At 48.2% G+C, this 16941-nt stretch overlaps 1 protein-coding gene across 6 annotated transcripts in view; it reads left to right on the forward strand.

The window, feature by feature from the left end:
• The window catches only part of ELMOD1 (ELMO domain containing 1), a 338352-nt gene that overhangs the window by 158633 nt on the left and 162778 nt on the right, over positions 1-16941 (forward strand). For all 6 annotated transcript variants that reach the window (XR_003856879.1, XM_029602451.1, XM_029602452.1 and 3 more), the window contains exon 6: positions 10755-10884. Coding sequence is in view for 5 of the 6 variants with exons in the window: in XM_029602451.1 (XP_029458311.1) it covers positions 10755-10884 (130 nt within the window). In the remaining variant the exon portion in view is untranslated. The remainder of the gene's footprint in view (positions 1-10754; positions 10885-16941) is intronic.

The raw sequence follows: 16941 nt of genomic DNA on the forward strand, positions 1-16941 counted from the left end.
AAATTGCCTGCACAGATTTTTTCAAAATAAGAAAACAATGTTCAAAATCATTTATCTGGGTAAGTAGCGGTTTACCTAGATAAAATGTCTTAGTTGAAAATTGGTCTGCTGTACTGAGCTAAAACTAGGGCTTCCATAATGCATGGCCGCCTGTGCCTGGCTAAAATATGGATTTCTATAATGTGTATAATTAGACACTGGTAGTATATTGACATTGAGGAAGCATCACCCTTCTGTAACGTCAAGTATTCAAAGGCCAAGGAGACAGACCAGAGTCTAGCTCCACCTACTCATTGAAAAGAAAGAGAGAATCCACCAGGTTCTTAGGAAACCTGTTCTTGAGTTTAACTGCCCTTACAGTTAGAAAGTTATCCCTATTCTCACAGAACAAGCAGGATGGTAGTCCTCACATATGGGTGACATCACAGGATGGAGCCTAATCACGGAACACATTTGTCAAAGTTTCCAGAACTTTGACTGGCCCCTACTGGGCATGCCCAGCATGGCACTAACCCTGCAGCCAGCAGGGGTCCCCCTTCAGTCTTCTTTTTTCGACGCAGCAGTAGCCTCGCGGTAAAGGAGCTCTGCACAGATTCCTGACAGGAATTTTCCTCACGGAATTACAAAAAGTTCATTTGCCCCACAGGGGTCCCTCCTTTAACTTTTTCAGGCCACGGTACTCCGGTAAGTTTTTACCTGTTTTCCATCGATTACCGTCGAGTTTGGCCTTCGCGGCCTACTGGCCGTCGATCGTACCGCAGCTCGATTTTTCCATGGCGTCCCGTGAGTGCCCGGACTGTAATCACACCATGTCCATCACAGACCCCCATAAAGTCTGTGTTATGTGTCTTGGACGAGAGCACAATGTCTTGACCTGCACCAAATGTGCTTCAATGACACCAAAAGGTCGCAAGGCCAGAATGGAGAAGATGGAACTTCTCTTCCGTGCTCAAACCCTGACTCCGTCCATTGCATAGACGTCGTCAGAACCGGCTCCGTCGACTTCGCACCAGCATCGACCACCAGCCGGTGACCATCCGGCATAGACGACATCTTGGCCTTTGACACCCTCTACTCCCCCTCAGGACCGAGGGGATCGTAGAGACAAACATCGCCATCGACATTGTAAGTCTCGGACCATCGAGGGAGAGAAATCATCGACCTCGCCATCATCCGAGCAACCATCGAAGAAACCCCGTCCAGAAAAGGCACCGACCTTTTCGGCAACCAGGTCACCGAGGCAACCCTCACCCGACAGGGGATCGGGAGCCGCGACTCCGCCTTTAACGGTGGTCCCTCCGGCTATGCCTCTGCCTTCTTCTGTTCAGGAGCGGGGGCTGCTTGCTCCAGGTCTCCGAGAAGAACTGGACCGGATGGTTCAGGAGGCCATCGACAAGGCGATGCACCGACTCCAGGTTCCTCCGGCACTGATACCGATTATGGAACCATCCACTGACCCGATTCTGGCAACGTTTGCATCGCTGCTCTCCAAGATGGAAGTGCTCATTGCCGCTTTTCCACCGATGGACCCCGGGTCTCCGGTGCCCTCCCCGCTTACACTGTCATCGGAAGGAGAAACACCATTCCGCATCCCTCCATCGGGAGTTCTGCCTCAGCCATCGATGTCAATACGTCCCTCGCCACCGATCCAACCATAGATGCCAATACGCCCGTCGGCGCCACCGGGCCATCCATCGATGCCTGCGCCGGTGCCTTCGATGCCTTCATCAATGCCTCCCATTATTCCTTAGATTCCTTCAGAGCCTAGACCAGGACCCTCGGGTATCCCACCACCCCGTCCCTCTCTAGCTCCTACAGGGGCAGGTGCTGATCCCTATGATACCTGGACTGTTGATTCCTCGCCAGACACCGATGATTTGCCTTCACCACCTTCACCCACTGAAAGTAGAAAGCGTTCTCCTCCAGAGGACCTTTCCTTTATAAATTTTGTGAAGGAAATATCTGAATTAGTTCCCTTCCAATTACAGACTGAACAGGATGATAGATACCAGATGATGGAGTTGCTTCAATTCCTGGATGCTCCCAAGGAAATAACCTCCATCCCTATCCACCAGGTTCTTCTGGATCTCCTCAAGAAGAACTGGAAACATCCTGACTCCATTGCTCCAGTCCACAGAAAGCTGACTCTACCTATTTACTGTAGTCAGCTCCAGGTTTTCAAAAACCTCAATTGGACCACCAATCTGTAGTGGTAGAATCCGCACAGAAAAGAACAAAAAGATCAAAGCCTCACACTTCTTTTCCTCCTGGCAAGGAACAGAAGTTTCTAGATGCCATTGGTCGCCATGTCTTCCAAGGCTCATTGCTCATCTCCCGTATTGCTACTTATCAGCTCTATATGACCCAATATAATATGGTCATTTTTAAGCAGATACAAGATTTAACAGACTCCCTGCCTCAGCAATTTCAAGAACTCCAAACCCTAGTAAACAAAGGGTTTGAGGCAGGCAAGCATGAGATCAGATCATCCTATGACATCTTTGATACTGCTTCCAGAGTCTCTGCAGCAGCTATTTCGGCAAGGAGATGGGCCTGGCTCAAGTCTTCCGATCTTCGCCCTGAGGTACAAGACAGGTTATTTATTATTTATTTATTTTTTACTTTTATATACCGATATTCCTGTACAAAACTACAAATCACACCGGTTTACAGAGAACAAAACTTTGCATAAGTGCATTACATGGAACAATGTGAGAGACAACGTGAGGTTATCTGACATCCCCTGTGTAGAAGATAATCTGTTTGGAGAACAGATTCTACGGACAGTGGCGGGACCATCATGAGACTCTCCGACAGCTCTCTTTGATACCTTCTGACTACTCTTCAAAACGGCCCTTCCGAAAGGACTCTAAAAGGTCATTCTTCCACCCAAAGAAGTCCTAACCGCCACCAGCCAGATCCCGTTCCACAAGACCTTTTCAAAAAGCCCAGTCTCGTCAGACACGGAAACAAAAACCGCAAGCAGCTCCTCAACCAGGTCCTGCTTCAGGTTTTTGACTTCTACCTAGAGAGCAGCAGCCAGCTACCATTGCCTCACATACCAGTGGGAGGTCGATTGTGCCACTTCAACAACATATGGCACTCAATCACTACAGACCAATGGGTTCTGGCGATCATTGCTCAGGGTTACCATCTAAACTTTCTCTCCGTGCCACCGGACCCACCTCTACGGACGTGGAGAACATCCGATCACTCCATCCTTCTGGATCAGGAGGTGTCCCTCCTTCTCCAGTCCAAGGCAATAGAAACCGTACCCTTCTCTCAGCACGGCCTAGGATTCTATACCCGGTACTTTCTAATCCCAAAAAATCGGGAGGCGTTCGTCCTATTCTGGACCTACGAGCCTTAAACAAGTACCTCCAGCGAGAGAAGTTCAAGATGGTAACCTTAGGCTCGCTTCTTCCTCTTCTACATAGAGGAGACTAGCTCTGCTCTCTCGACCTCCAGGACACATACACTCATATTGCGATAACTCCATCTCATCGCAAATACCTGAGGTATCTAGTAGGCCCCAAGCTCTACCAGTACCCAGTGCTTCCATTCGGCCTAGCGTCTGCGCCACGAGTCTTCACAAAATGCCTCATAGTGGTTGAAGCTTTCCTAAGAACTCAGGGTGTTCACGTCTACCCCTATCTAGATGATTGGTTAATCAGGGCTCCCACTCAGCAAACTGCTCTGTCGTCCCTCAATCTAACCTTACACACTCCAATTTCATTAGGATTTCTCGTCACTTATGAGAAATCCTCTTTAGTCCCATCTCAAACCTTGTCGTTCATTGGAGCAGACTTGGACACCTTGCAGGCAAAGGCTTTTCTACCTCGACAGCGAGCTCTCACTCGTGTGTCTCTTGCACACCAGCTGCAGTTTCAGCACTCTGTGACTGCATGCCACTTTCTCATCCTCCTGGGACACATGGCGTCCTCAGTTCAAGTCACACCAATGGCCCGTTTGGCCATGAGAGTCATGAAGTGAACTCTACAGTCACAATGGACTCAAAGCATTCAGCCCCTGTCGACCATTGTCCACGTAACCTACTCACTCCGTCAGTCTCTTGCCTGGTGGAGAAAGAAAATTTCTCCTCCAAGGCTTGCCCTTCCAGGCTCCAGACCCTCAAATAACTCTCACCACCGATGCTTCCAACCTCGGCTGTGGAGCCCATGTGGCCAATCTGCAGACACAAGGATCTTGGTCTCCAGAGGAAGCCACAGACCAAATAAATTTCCTGGAGCTTCGAGCAATCAGATATGCTCTCAGAGCCTTTCAGGATCGCCTCTCAAATCAAGTCATCCTGATCCAGATGGACAACCAGGTGACCATGTGGTACATCAACAAACAGGGAGGCACGGGCTCCTTCCTTCTGTGTCAGGAAGCTGCACAGATATGGGTGGAAGCTCTCTCCCATTCGATGTACCTCAGGGCCACTTGGTTGCCGGGAGTGGACAATGTGTTGGCAGACAAACTGAGTTGTATCTTTCAACCGCACGAGTGGTCTCTCAACCCCTCAGTAGCAAACTCCATCTTCCAACAATGGGGATATACTCAGATAGACCTCTTTGCATCTGCTCAAAATCGCAAAGTAGAGAACTTCTGCTCTCTCATTCGCAGCAAACACTCTCAGCCCAGAGTCGCATTCTCCCTCTCGTGGGCAACCGGTCTACTTTATGCATTCCCTTCACTTCCTCTTCTCTCGAAGACTCTCGTGAAATTACGTCAGGACAAGGGAACCATGATCCTGATAGCACCTCACTGGCCACGCCAAGTGTGGTTTCCAATCCTTCAGGATCTCTCCATTCGTAGGCACATTCCCCTGGGAAAGGCCCCTTTTCTGATCACTCAAAACGACGGGTGCCTCCGCCACCCCAATCTTCAAGCCTTGTCCCTGACGGCATGGATGTTGAAAGGTTAATCCTTCAGCCACTTAACCTTTCTGAACCAGTTTCCCGTGTCCTGATTGCTTCGTGGAAGCCTTCCACGAGAAAATCTTACTCTTACAAATGGAACAGGTTTAAGTCATGGTGCTCTTCTCAGTCTCTTGACCCCTTTACCTGTCCAATCACGAAGTTTTTGGACTATCTCTGGCATTTATTAGAGTCAGGTCTAAAAACTTTTTCCATCAGAATGCATGTCAGTGCGGTAGCCGCCTTCCATAAAGGTGTAGGGGATGTTCCCATATTAGTACAACCCCTTGTAACACATTTTCTGAAGGGCTTGCTTCACCTCAAGCCTCCACTGTGTCCTCCGGCCCCTTCTTGGGACCTTAATCTGGTTTTGGGTCGGCTCATGAAATCACCATTCGAGCCTCTTCACTCCTGTGACCTTCCATATCTCACATGGAAAGTGATTTTCCTTTTGGCAATCACTTCAGCTCACAGAGTTAGTGAATTACAGGCCCTAGTTACCTATCTGCCTTACATTAAACTTCTGCAGGACCGGGCAGTAGTCCGCACTCACCCTAAATTTCTACCTAAGGTAGTTTCGGATTTTCATCTAAATCAATCCATCATACTACCTACCTTTTTTCCCAGGCCCCATTCCAATCCAGGAGATCAGGCTCTGCATACCCTTGACTATAAACGAGCTCTAGCGTTCTACATAGACCATACAGCTGCCCACAGGGAAAGCACTCAATTGTTTGTCTCTTTCCATCCTAACAAGTTAGGGAAGCCTGTGGGTAAGCAGACTCTCTCCTTCTGGTTGGCGGACTGCATATCATTTTGCTATCAGCAAGCAGGCATTCCATTTCAAGACCCATGTTAAAGCACACTCTGTGAGGGCCACTCTAGTGAAGCTACAACAGGACAAGGGGTCCATGATACTCATGGCCCCGTAGTGGCCTCGACAAGTATGAGAGGTCTGGAAGTGTGGGAAATCAATCAGAGATCCAATTCGCCTGGGTGTAGCTCCCACTCTCATAACTCAGGATCAGGGTCGGTTGCATCATCCCAACCTTCAATCCCTATCCCTGACAGTGTGGATGTTGAAAGCTTGATCTTACAGCCACTCAATCTTTCAACCAATGTCTCTCAAGTGCTTATAGCTTCACGTAAACCTTCAACAGGAAAGAATTATTCTTCAAAATGGAAAAGGTTCACTTTGTGGTACAGAGAAAAGAAAATTGACCCTTTCTCCTGCCCCACAACTTCTCTACTAGACTATTTATGCTATCTTTCAGACTCTGGTCTCCAGACATCATCTGTAAGAGTGCATCTCAGTGCAATCTCAGCTTACCATAACAAAATGGGAGATGCACAAATATCCATACAACCTCTTGTCAGTAGGTTTATGAGAGGTTTAACTCACCTTAAACCACCAATTCAGCCGCCAGTTACAGAATGGGACCTTAATCTAGTCTTAACAAGGCTCATGCGTTCTCCCTTGGAACCCATGACTTCCTGTGATCCTAAATTTCTCACGTGGAAGACCCATCTTCCTTATAGCCATTACATCAGCTAGAAGGATTGGTGAGTGACAAGCACTTGTCACGTACTCACCCTATACAAAATTCCTACATGACAGAGTGGTTCTCCGGACATATCCAAAATTCCTCTCCAAGGTAGATATGGAATTCCACTTAAACCAGTCCATAGTTTTGCCTACTTTCTTTCTAAAGCCTCATTCTCACACAGGAGAACGGGCCTTACATAACTTGGACTGTAAACATGCGCTAGCATATTACTTAGACCACACTGCAGTCCACAGAAAATACACTCAACTCTTAGTATCTTTTGATCCAATCAAACCGGGTAAAGCAGTGGGCAAACACTCTCTCTCCAACTGGCTAGCAGATTGTATACAGTTCTGCTATGAGAAAGCAGGCCTTCCTCTCCAAGAGCGAGTAAAGGCACATTCAGTAAGATCAATGTCAACCTCAGTGGCACACTATCGTTCAGTGCCACTTCTTGACATATGTAGAGCGGCAACATGGAGTTCTCTTCACACCTTTGCAGCTCGTTATTGTTTGGACAAAGAAGGACGACAAGATTCAGCCTACAGGCAATGTGTCTTAAAGAACTTGTTTCCAGTATAACCCCAGCTCCTTCTGCAATCAACCTGCTGTGACCTTCGGCTGCCTCATTTTCACCAACAATACTTCACTGTTGCTTCACTACAAAATGACTCAGCCTCTAGCTTGCTAATCACCCATATGTGAGGACTAGCATCCTGCTTGTCCTGGGATAAAGCAAAATTGCTTACCTTGTAATAGGTGTTATCCCAGGACAGCAGGATGTAGTCCTCACGAAACCCACCCGCCACCCCACGGAGTTGGGTCTGATACGTTTTATTTTATTTTTGCTAAAGCTTATTGCTGCATACGAGACTGAATGGAGACCCCTGTGGCAGAGAATATCATGGCATGCGCTAGGGCTCTGGGGGAACACAGGACTGCCTCCAGATGACGTCAGACGCTGCAGGGCTATTTAAACCCTGCAGCTGGAGCCTTCCCTTGCTTTGCAACAAGGTTCACTCCCTGGAGTAGCTAGTTGCGTTCCCTGGTTCTATTCCTTCCTGACGTCCGATCCTTGGCATCTGACCTTTGCTTCGTCCTCTGACTCTGACTTTGGCCTTCACCTCTGGTTTTGGCATTGTCTTCTGATTCCTGGCTCCTGACCTTGCTTCGTCTCCGACTCCAACTTGTGCTTCTGTCCCTGGTATTGGCTATTGGCCTCTGACTTCTGGCTCCTGACCTCGGCTTGTCCCTGGACCCCGGCTCCGTCTTCTTCCACTGCAGCAGGTTCCGTTCGTCTTCCACCCGGAGGTCTCCTAAGTCCCAGCGGCTCGGGTCCTCACGGGCTCCTCCCAGGGGGACCGCGGGCTTCCGAGGGTGAAGTCGCCTTGGACCTCCATTCGTCCTGATACTTCTAGGAACTGCTTCTCTGACCCTTGGACGCATAGGGTCCACCTAAGTCCGAGAGGCCCGGGTTCCTACAGGCTCCTCCTGGGGGAACCGCGGGCTTCCAGCGGTGAAGACATCCTCTAGCCTCTCCTCAGTGCCGCCTGCCGGCCGTATCATTCCTGTGGGCATATTCAACTCTCACCCACAGGTTTTGACCGGCTCAAGGGTCCACAACCCCAACAGAACCAAGGGATTGGTTGTGTGCTCTGGATCTGGAAGATGATTATAAACACATTCCCATTCATCTTGCCCATCAGTAGTTCCTCAGGTTTGTGGTAAAGGATTGCACTACCATTACAAGGTGCTGCCTTTTGGCCTTTTGATGGACTCAAGGATGTCCACAAAATGCCTTCCTGCCATCTGCTATCATTGTCAAAATAGTTTTGCCACCCTTGACAGTCTAATTTTTGTTCTTACTCCCTCTTCATTGAAATGCAACCCTTAAATATGAATTTCTACAAGTGTGGCTAATTCATCCTGCTTGTCCACAGAGAAAACTAAGTTGCTTATCTGCAGCTGGTATTCTGTGTGGACACCAGGATAATCAGTCACATATATCCTCCCTTTTGGAGATTAATTCTTTTTAGTTTTTATATAGGACTGAGGTGATTCTTATGCAGTGACTGCTAGGTGGGAAATATCATGTATGCCTATAGAAGCCTTTTAGTCTTTTCTACGGCATTCTAGGAAATGGTCTGTATAGACTCAATCTCATAACATCATTCACATGTGTGGCTGATTATTTTCCTGTTTATAGAGAATAACTGTTAACAGGTAATTAGTTTTAATAGGCATACTTATACAGTATGCCTTCTGGAGTTTGTAAACACCCATTCTTGAGACTAAGATTAGAACTGTGATTTTAAAAAAGTGAAAACTTTAAAAAATGCTCGTTATGGGAACTTTAATTTTTTTAGAAGCCAGTGGATGCTTTGGAAAGAGAAAGATGATTTAAATCAAATCAAATGTTAGTCTGATCATGTAGCTCCATATCAAGAAGGACAAATGAGTCACTCCTGGTTTAACTTACTGCATAATTGGAGATATAGTGAGTAGATAAGTGTTAGAACAGGGGGTGTTTAGTGTGCCCTTGGGCCTCAGCCCGACCCCAGATGGATCCAGGACCGAACCGAGGGTTGGCGACGTGTCCCAGCATGGTAGAACACGGTCTTACCCTCTGCCAGGCCTGCAAGCTCCCAGGGCCAACAACAGATGATGTTGGTAGGGGAACGGTCCTCCGACTGTTCCGAGCCCTTTCGGATCTGCCGCTTGAATCGGCATGGAGCAGCAGGCCGGCCTGAGGATGAGGGCAGACGGAGGCCTTGACACGAAGACATAAGACCAAGGTTGATGTGACGGCATCACAGACGAGGGTTGAAGCAAAGACATGATTCCAGAGCTGATGCAACGGCATCAGAGACGAGGAACTTGACGAAGTCCAGACGAGACGAGAAGCTGGGAAGGAAGACATTGGCACTGTCTCTCAGGGCTCCCTACACAGCCCACCTTTATGGGCGGACCCAATGGGCTGGTCGCGGACCACCCTGTCCCACTGCGCGCCCTACACAGCCCGAGGAGGCTGGTCACGGACCACGCGGAGAGCGGGACAAGCACAGGGAAGAATCCAGCCGAGGCAGAACTTCGACAATGGAGCCAGATGTCATCCGAAGCACCACAAAGGCTGGCAGGGCAAGACGGCTCAGGAGCACAGAGGACACCAGTCCACTGCCGGCATCTCCCATGACAAAGCTGAGTCACCTGGAGATCTACGGCCGGCAGAACAGAAGGCTCCGGAGCAAGCACGAACACCAAGGAGGGCTAGGACATCAGAAAGCAAGACATCAGGAGCTGAAACACCAGGACACCTTGACGAGGCAATGAAGACATGGTTCAAAACATGGACAAGACAAGGAGCTCCACGAAGAACACAAGGGCCTGTCGGAGCGCTGGACAGCAGGAGCTTCCAGAGACGAGGTAACTTCGATGCAAGGCAAAGCTGACTGGAAGTTGAAGTCCTTTTATAGGGCTGCAGACCGACGACTCCCTGGGAGGAGTTTGGATGGCCCACACCTAGCTGGCCCTATAACTACGGAGGAGTGCTGCGGGCCGGCCCCTAGGGAGAAGGGTGTGGCTCAAACCAGGAAGTTCATGCAGACATAAGCAAGCCTCAGGCAGGCCCCAAGAACATTGAGGCCTCCCAGGCCCTGGAGCAAATCCAGGGTAGTTCGTAGGCGAGACCCTGGCTTCGGAGCGGCCTCCAGGAAGAGGTAAGGAGCCTCCCGTAGCACCGCTACAGGAGGGTTCATAACAATAAGAAAGCTAACTGGTTAATATTTTCCAGATATTTAGCCATTGCTGACCAGCTAAAGTTGTAGCTGAATATCTTATTAAATCTAACTGTACAAAACTAGTGCAGATAGTTAAAGCAGCCATTTGTGCAGTCACACTTAGGACAATTTATTCACTTAGCACTGAATATTATGCTAACCAGCTACATTTGAAAACCCCAACCCCTTTTTTGTTGGCTAAATTAATCTGCACAGTGATTTTAGCTGGGCCAGGAGCGAGTTGGGGAATTGAGGTTGGTGAAATTTTAATCTGTTAGATTTATGCAGTTAATAACTGATATTAACCATATAAATCTTTTGAATATCATAATTATTAGAGAAATCGATTGGGAGATGAGAATTATATTTTCATGAATGCAGTGGGGTAAAACCACGTCTGACTTTATTTGTCCCCCTTGAAATGGAGCTATATGGTCACCCTCTTTAAAAAGAATGATTACAATGTAATTTCTGTACGCTACATCTAACAATTTACTTTTGTTTGTTCTTAGATTAGGGGTATCCCTTCAGGCCTGTCTCTTGCAGATTGTGGGGTATAGAAACTTAGTTGTAGAGATTGAAAAGCTACGCAGAGAACCATTCGATTCAGAGAATCCCGAGCATGAAGCAATGCTGTTAAAGGTCAGTATTGTGATCATTCTTTTCTTTTGAGCTTTCATACAGAGTTTTATATAAGATGAGGTCCATACTGAGTGGTGCAGTGAGCGGAAAGCTACTGGTCAAGTTAGCTAAGTAACTGGCAGTGTTCCATACAACCAGATTTGCCTAGCTAACTTTACCTGGGTAGGGCTCAATATCAGCACTACCCAGCTAATGTTAAACCCCATCCCCGGCATGTCCCCATCCTGCCTCTTTTTATCCAACAAAAATTTACGATTGTAAAAAATTATCCAGGCAAAAGTTTGCCAATCAAAGTGGGAAATTCAAATTCTTTTGAATATTGGCCTTGATACATGAACCATTCCTCCCCATGAGTATAAGCACATAATGAAACTCATCTGAGGGTGAGTTACTGTATATGCTTGCTAACCATAGGTAATGTATTAGATGAAACATAAATTGCAGCTACTGAAGCCAACTTTCTGAAAAGAAATTGGTCAGTCTGCTAGCTTCAAAATTTGCAAAAAAAAATTAAAAATGATACTTCCAGGACAAATTCTTTTCTATGGCATATAATAGAGGAGTACAACAAAAAATCCAAGCACTGTGTAACATAGATTAAATTGATTTATTATGTACTTGCAGATTAGTAAACATGTGATTAATTGATTTAATATATTACGTAAAACAGTGTGTGTAACTGCTTACTGTTGCCTCAGTGGCACGTGCAGTCTTGTAAGGCATTACATGAGGACATAAGGCTTGCCATACTGTTTCCAACAGTGGCCAAGCCTGGTCACAAGTACCTGGCAGAATCCCAAGAGGTAGATAGATTCTAAGCCGCTTATCCCAAAAAATAAGCAGTGGATTCCTGCAACTCTCCCTTAATAATTATTAATGGACTTTTAAGAACATAAGAAATTGCCATGCTGGGTCAAACCAAGGGTCCATCAAGCCCAGCATCCTGTTTCCAACAGAGGCCAAACCAGGCCACAAGAACCTGGCAATTACCCAAACACTAAGAAGATCTCAATCTACTGATGCAGTTAATAGCAGTGGCTATTCCCTAAGTAAACTTGATTAATAGACAGCTGAGGGGGAATGTGATAGAGGTTTTTAAAATATGAGAGGTCTAGATCGGGTAAATGTGAATCCATTATTTACTCTTTTGGATAATAGAAGGACTAAGGGGCACTCCTTGAAGTTAGCATGTAGCACATTTAAAACTAATCGGAGAAAATATTTTTCACTCAACACACAATTAAGCTCTGGAATTTGTTGCCAGGGGAGTTGGTTAGTGCAGTTAGTGTAGCTAGGTTTAAGATTTGGGTAAGTTCTTGGAGGAGAAGTCTATTACCTGCTATTAATCAAGTTGACTTAGAAAATAGCCACTGCTATTACAAGCATCAATAGCATGGGATATTCTTATTCTCACAGGACAAGCAGGATGGTAGTCCTCACATATGGGTGAATTCATAGGATGGAGTCCTTCGACTTTTTCAGCCGCAGTACTCCAGTAAGTTTTCTACCCATTTTCGGTCGGTTCCCGTCAAGTTTTGCCCTCATGGCCTACCGGCTGTCGACCATACTGCGGCACAATGTTTTCATGGCCATGGCATCTGGGTTCCATCTGTGCCCGGTCTGTAGTCGCACCATGTCCATAACATACCTCCATAGGGTCTGTGTAATGTGTCTTGGATGTGAGCATGATGTCCTGACCTGCACCAAATGTGCCTTAATGACACCAAAAGGTCGAAAGGCCAGAATGGAGAAGATGGAACTTCCTTTCCGTGCTCAAACCCCAACGCCGTCTATTGCATCGACGTTGTCAGAACCAGCACCGTCAACTTCGCGCCAACATCGTCCACCAGCCAGTGATCGTCCGGCATCGACGACTTCTCGGCCTTCAACCACCTCTACTCCCCCTCTGGACCAAGGGGATCGTAGAGAGAAGAGAAACATCGCCACTGACGTCAGAAGTCTCAGGCCATCGAGGGAGCGAAATCATTGACCTCGCCATCGTCCGAGCCGCCGTCGAAGAAAACCCTGTCCAGAAAAGGCACTGACCTTTTCGGCGACCAGGTCACCGAGGCAACCCTCACCCGACAGGGTATCGGGAGCCGCGACTCCGCCTTTAACGGTGGTCCCTCCGGCTAAGCCTCTGCCTCCTTCTTCTGTTCTGGAGCTGGGGCTGCTTGCTCCAGGTCTCTGAGAAGAACTGGACTGGATGATTCAGGAGGCCATCGACAAGGTGGTACCGATCGTGGAACCGACCGGTACCACCCGATTCCAGCAGCGTTGGCACCGCTGCTATCGAGGATGGAAGCGTTCATTGCCGCTTTTCCACTGATGGATCCCGGGTCACCGATGGCTCCAGTGCCCTCTCCGCTTACTTTGTCATTGGGAGGAGAAACACCATTCTGCATCCCTCCATCCGGAGTCCTGCCTCAGCCATCAATGCCGATACGTCCGGCACCACCAATCCATCCATCGATGCTCTCAATGCCTGCACCGGTGCCTTCGATGCCTTCATCGGTGCCTCCCATTACTCCTTCGATGCCTTCGGAGCCTAGACCAGGACCTTCAGGGATTCCACCATCCCGACCCCCTCTGGCTCCTAGAGGGGCAGGTGCTGATCCATACGATACCTGGACTGATGATTCTTCACCAGACACCGATGACTTGCCTTCACCACCTTCTCCTACTGAAAGCAGGAAGCGTTCTCCTCCAGAGAACCTTTCCTTTATAAATTTTGTGAAGGAGATGTCTGAATTGGTTCCCTTCCAATTACAGACCGAACAAGATGACAGGCATCAGATGATGGAGCTCTTGCAATTCCTGGATGCTCCCAAGGAAATAACCTCCATCCCTATCCACCAGGTTCTTCTAGATCTCCTTAAGAAGAACTGGGAACATCCTGGCTCCGTTGCTCCAGTCAACAGGAAGGCTGACACCACTTACTTGGTACAGTCAGCTACAGGTTTTCATAAACCTCAACTGGATCACAAATCTGTGGTAGTAGAATCTGCCCAGAAGAGAGCAAGAAGGTCAAAACCTCACACTTCCTTTCCCCCTGGAAAAGAACAGAAATTTCTAGATGCCATTGGTCGTCGGGTCTTCCAGTGCTCAATGCTTATTTCCCGCATTGCTTCTTATCAGCTCTATATGACCCAGTATAATAGGATCTTATTTAAACAGATACAAGACCTGATAGACTCCCTGCCTCAACAATTCCAAGAACAACTCCAAACCTTGGTGAACAAGGGCTTTGAGGCAGGCAAGCATGAGATACGATCATCTTACAATATCTTCGTCACTGCTACCAGGGTATCTGCAGCTGCTATCTCGGCACGAAGATGAGTCTGGCTCAAATCTTCTAACCTTCGCCCTGAAGTACAGGACAGATTATCCGACTTGCCTTGTGTAGGAGATAATCTCTTTGGTGAGCAGATCCAATGTACGGTGACCAAACTCATGGACCATCATGAGACCCTGAGACAATTCTCTCTGATGCCCACTGAGTACCCCTCAAAACAGCCTTTCCAAAAGGACACTAAGAAGTCATTCTTCCGTCCAAAGAAATCCTACCTGCCACCAGGTAGAAGTCGTTCTACAAGACCCTTTCAAAAGACCCAGTCTCGTCAGATACGAAAACAAAAGCCACAAGCAGCTCCTCAGCCGGGCCCTGCTTCCGGTTTTTGACTCCTGCTTAGAGAGTAGCAGCCAGATTCCACTGCCTCAGGTACCAGTGGGAGGTCGATTGTGCCACTTCATCAACAGGTGGCACTGAATCACCTCAGACCAGTGGGTCCTGGCAATAATTGCTCAAGGTTATCATCTGAACCTTCTCTCCATCCCACCGGACTCCCCACCTCTACCGATGTGGAGAACATCCGATCACTCCATCCTTCTGGAACAGGAGGTCTGCCTCCTCCTCCAGTCCAAGGCAATAGAACCAGTACCCTACTCTCAGCAGGGCCTAGGGTTCTATTACCGGTACTTCCTAATCCCCAAAAAATCGGGAGGCGTTTGTCTAACTCTGGACCTACGGGCCCTCAACAAGTACCTCCATCGAGAAATGTTCAAGATGGTAACTTTGGGTTCTCTTCTTCCTCTTCTACAAAGAGGAGACTGGCTCTGCTCTCTAGACCTCCAGGACGCTTACACTCATATTGCGATAACTCCATCTCATCGCAAATACCTGAGATTTCTGGTAGGCCCCAAGCATTGTCAATACCGAGTGCTTCCGTTCAGCCTAGCGTCTGCACCATGAGTCTTCACAAAATGCCTCGTAGTAGTTGCAGCCTTCCTCAGTACTCAAGGTGTTCACGTCTACCCCTATCTAGACGATTGGCTAATCGGGGCTCCCACTCAGCATGCTGTTCTGTCGTCTCTACATCTTACCTTACACACTCTAATCTCGCTAGGATTTCTAGTCAACTATGACAAATCCTACTTAGTCCCATCTCAAACCTTATCATTCATAGGGGCGGACTTGGACACCTTGCAGGCCAAAGCCTTATTGCCTCGACAGCGAGCTCTCACTCTCGTGTCTCTCGCACAGCAGCTGCAGTCTCAGCGCTGCACGACTGCACGCCATTTTCTCATCCTGCTGGGACACATGGCGTCCTCAGTTCAAGTCACCCCAATGGCCTGCATGGCCAGGAGAGTCATCCAGTGGACTCTAAGTTCACAATGGACTCAATGCATTCAGCCCCTGTTGACCATTGTCCACATAACTGACTCACTCTGTAAGTCTCTTGCTGGTTGAGAAATCAGATCTCCTCCAAGGCTTGCCCTTCCAGGCTCCAGACCCTCAAATAACTCTCACCACCGATGCTTCCAACCTCAGCTGGGGAGCCCATGTGGCCAATCTGCAGACACAAGGATCTTGGTCTCCAGAGGAAGCCAAACACCAAATAAATTTCCTGGAGCTTCGGGCAATCAGATATGCTCTCAAAGTATTTCAGGATCGCCTTTCCAACCAAGTCATCCTGATTCAGACGGACAGCCAGGTGGCCATGTGGTACATCAACCAGCTGGGGGGAACAGGCTTCCGCTTCTTGTGTCAGGAAGCTGCACAGATATGGGCGGAGGCCCTCTCCCACTCGATGTACCTCAGGGCCACCTACTTGCTGGGAGTGGACAATGTGTTGGGCAGACAAGCTGATTTGCACATTTCAACCACACAAGTGGTCTCTCAACCCCGCAGTTGCGGACTCGATCTTCCAACAATGGGGTTTCCCTCAAATAGACCTCTTTGCGTCACCTCAAAACTGCAAAGTAGACAACTTCTGTTCTCTCACTTGCAGCCAACACTATCAGCCAAGAGACACGTTCTCCCTCTCATGGCCAACCGGTCTCCTATATGCGTTCCCTCCACTTCCGCTTCTCTCGAAGACTCTCGTGAAGTTACATCAGGACAAGGGAACCATGATATCCTGATAGCACCTCACTGGCCACACCAAGTGTGGTTTCCAATCCTTCAGGATCTCTCCATTCGCAAGCACATTCCCTTGGGAAAGGACCCACTTCTGATCACTCAAAACGATGGGTGCCTACGCCACCCCAATCTTCAAGCCTTGTCCCTGACAGCATGGATGTTGAAAGGTTAATTCTTCAGCCACTTAACCTTTCTGAATCAGTTTCCAGTGTCCTGATTGCTTCAGGGAAGCCTTCCACGAGAAAATCGTATTACAAATGGAACAGGTTTACGTCATGGTGCTCTTCTCAGTCCCTTGACCCCTTCACCTGTCCAATCTCGAAGTTTCTGGACTATCTCTGGCACTTGTCAGAGTCAGGTCTAAAAACTTCCTCCATCAGAATGCATGTCAGTGCGGTGGCCGCCTTCCATAAAGGTATCGGGGATGTTCCCATTTCAGTACAACTCCTTGTAACACGTTTTCTGAAGGGCTTGCTTCACCTCAAGCCTCCACTGCATCCTCCGGCCCCTTCTTGGGATCTCAGCCTGGTTCTGGGTAGGCTCATGAAACCACCATTCGAGCCTCTCCAATCCTGCGATCTTCGTTATCTCACATGGAAAGTGATTTTCCTTTTGGCAATCACTTCGGCTCACAG

The sequence above is a fragment of the Rhinatrema bivittatum genome, chromosome 5 (assembly GCF_901001135.1).
Source record: "Rhinatrema bivittatum chromosome 5, aRhiBiv1.1, whole genome shotgun sequence".
Taxonomy (NCBI): domain Eukaryota; kingdom Metazoa; phylum Chordata; class Amphibia; order Gymnophiona; family Rhinatrematidae; genus Rhinatrema; species Rhinatrema bivittatum.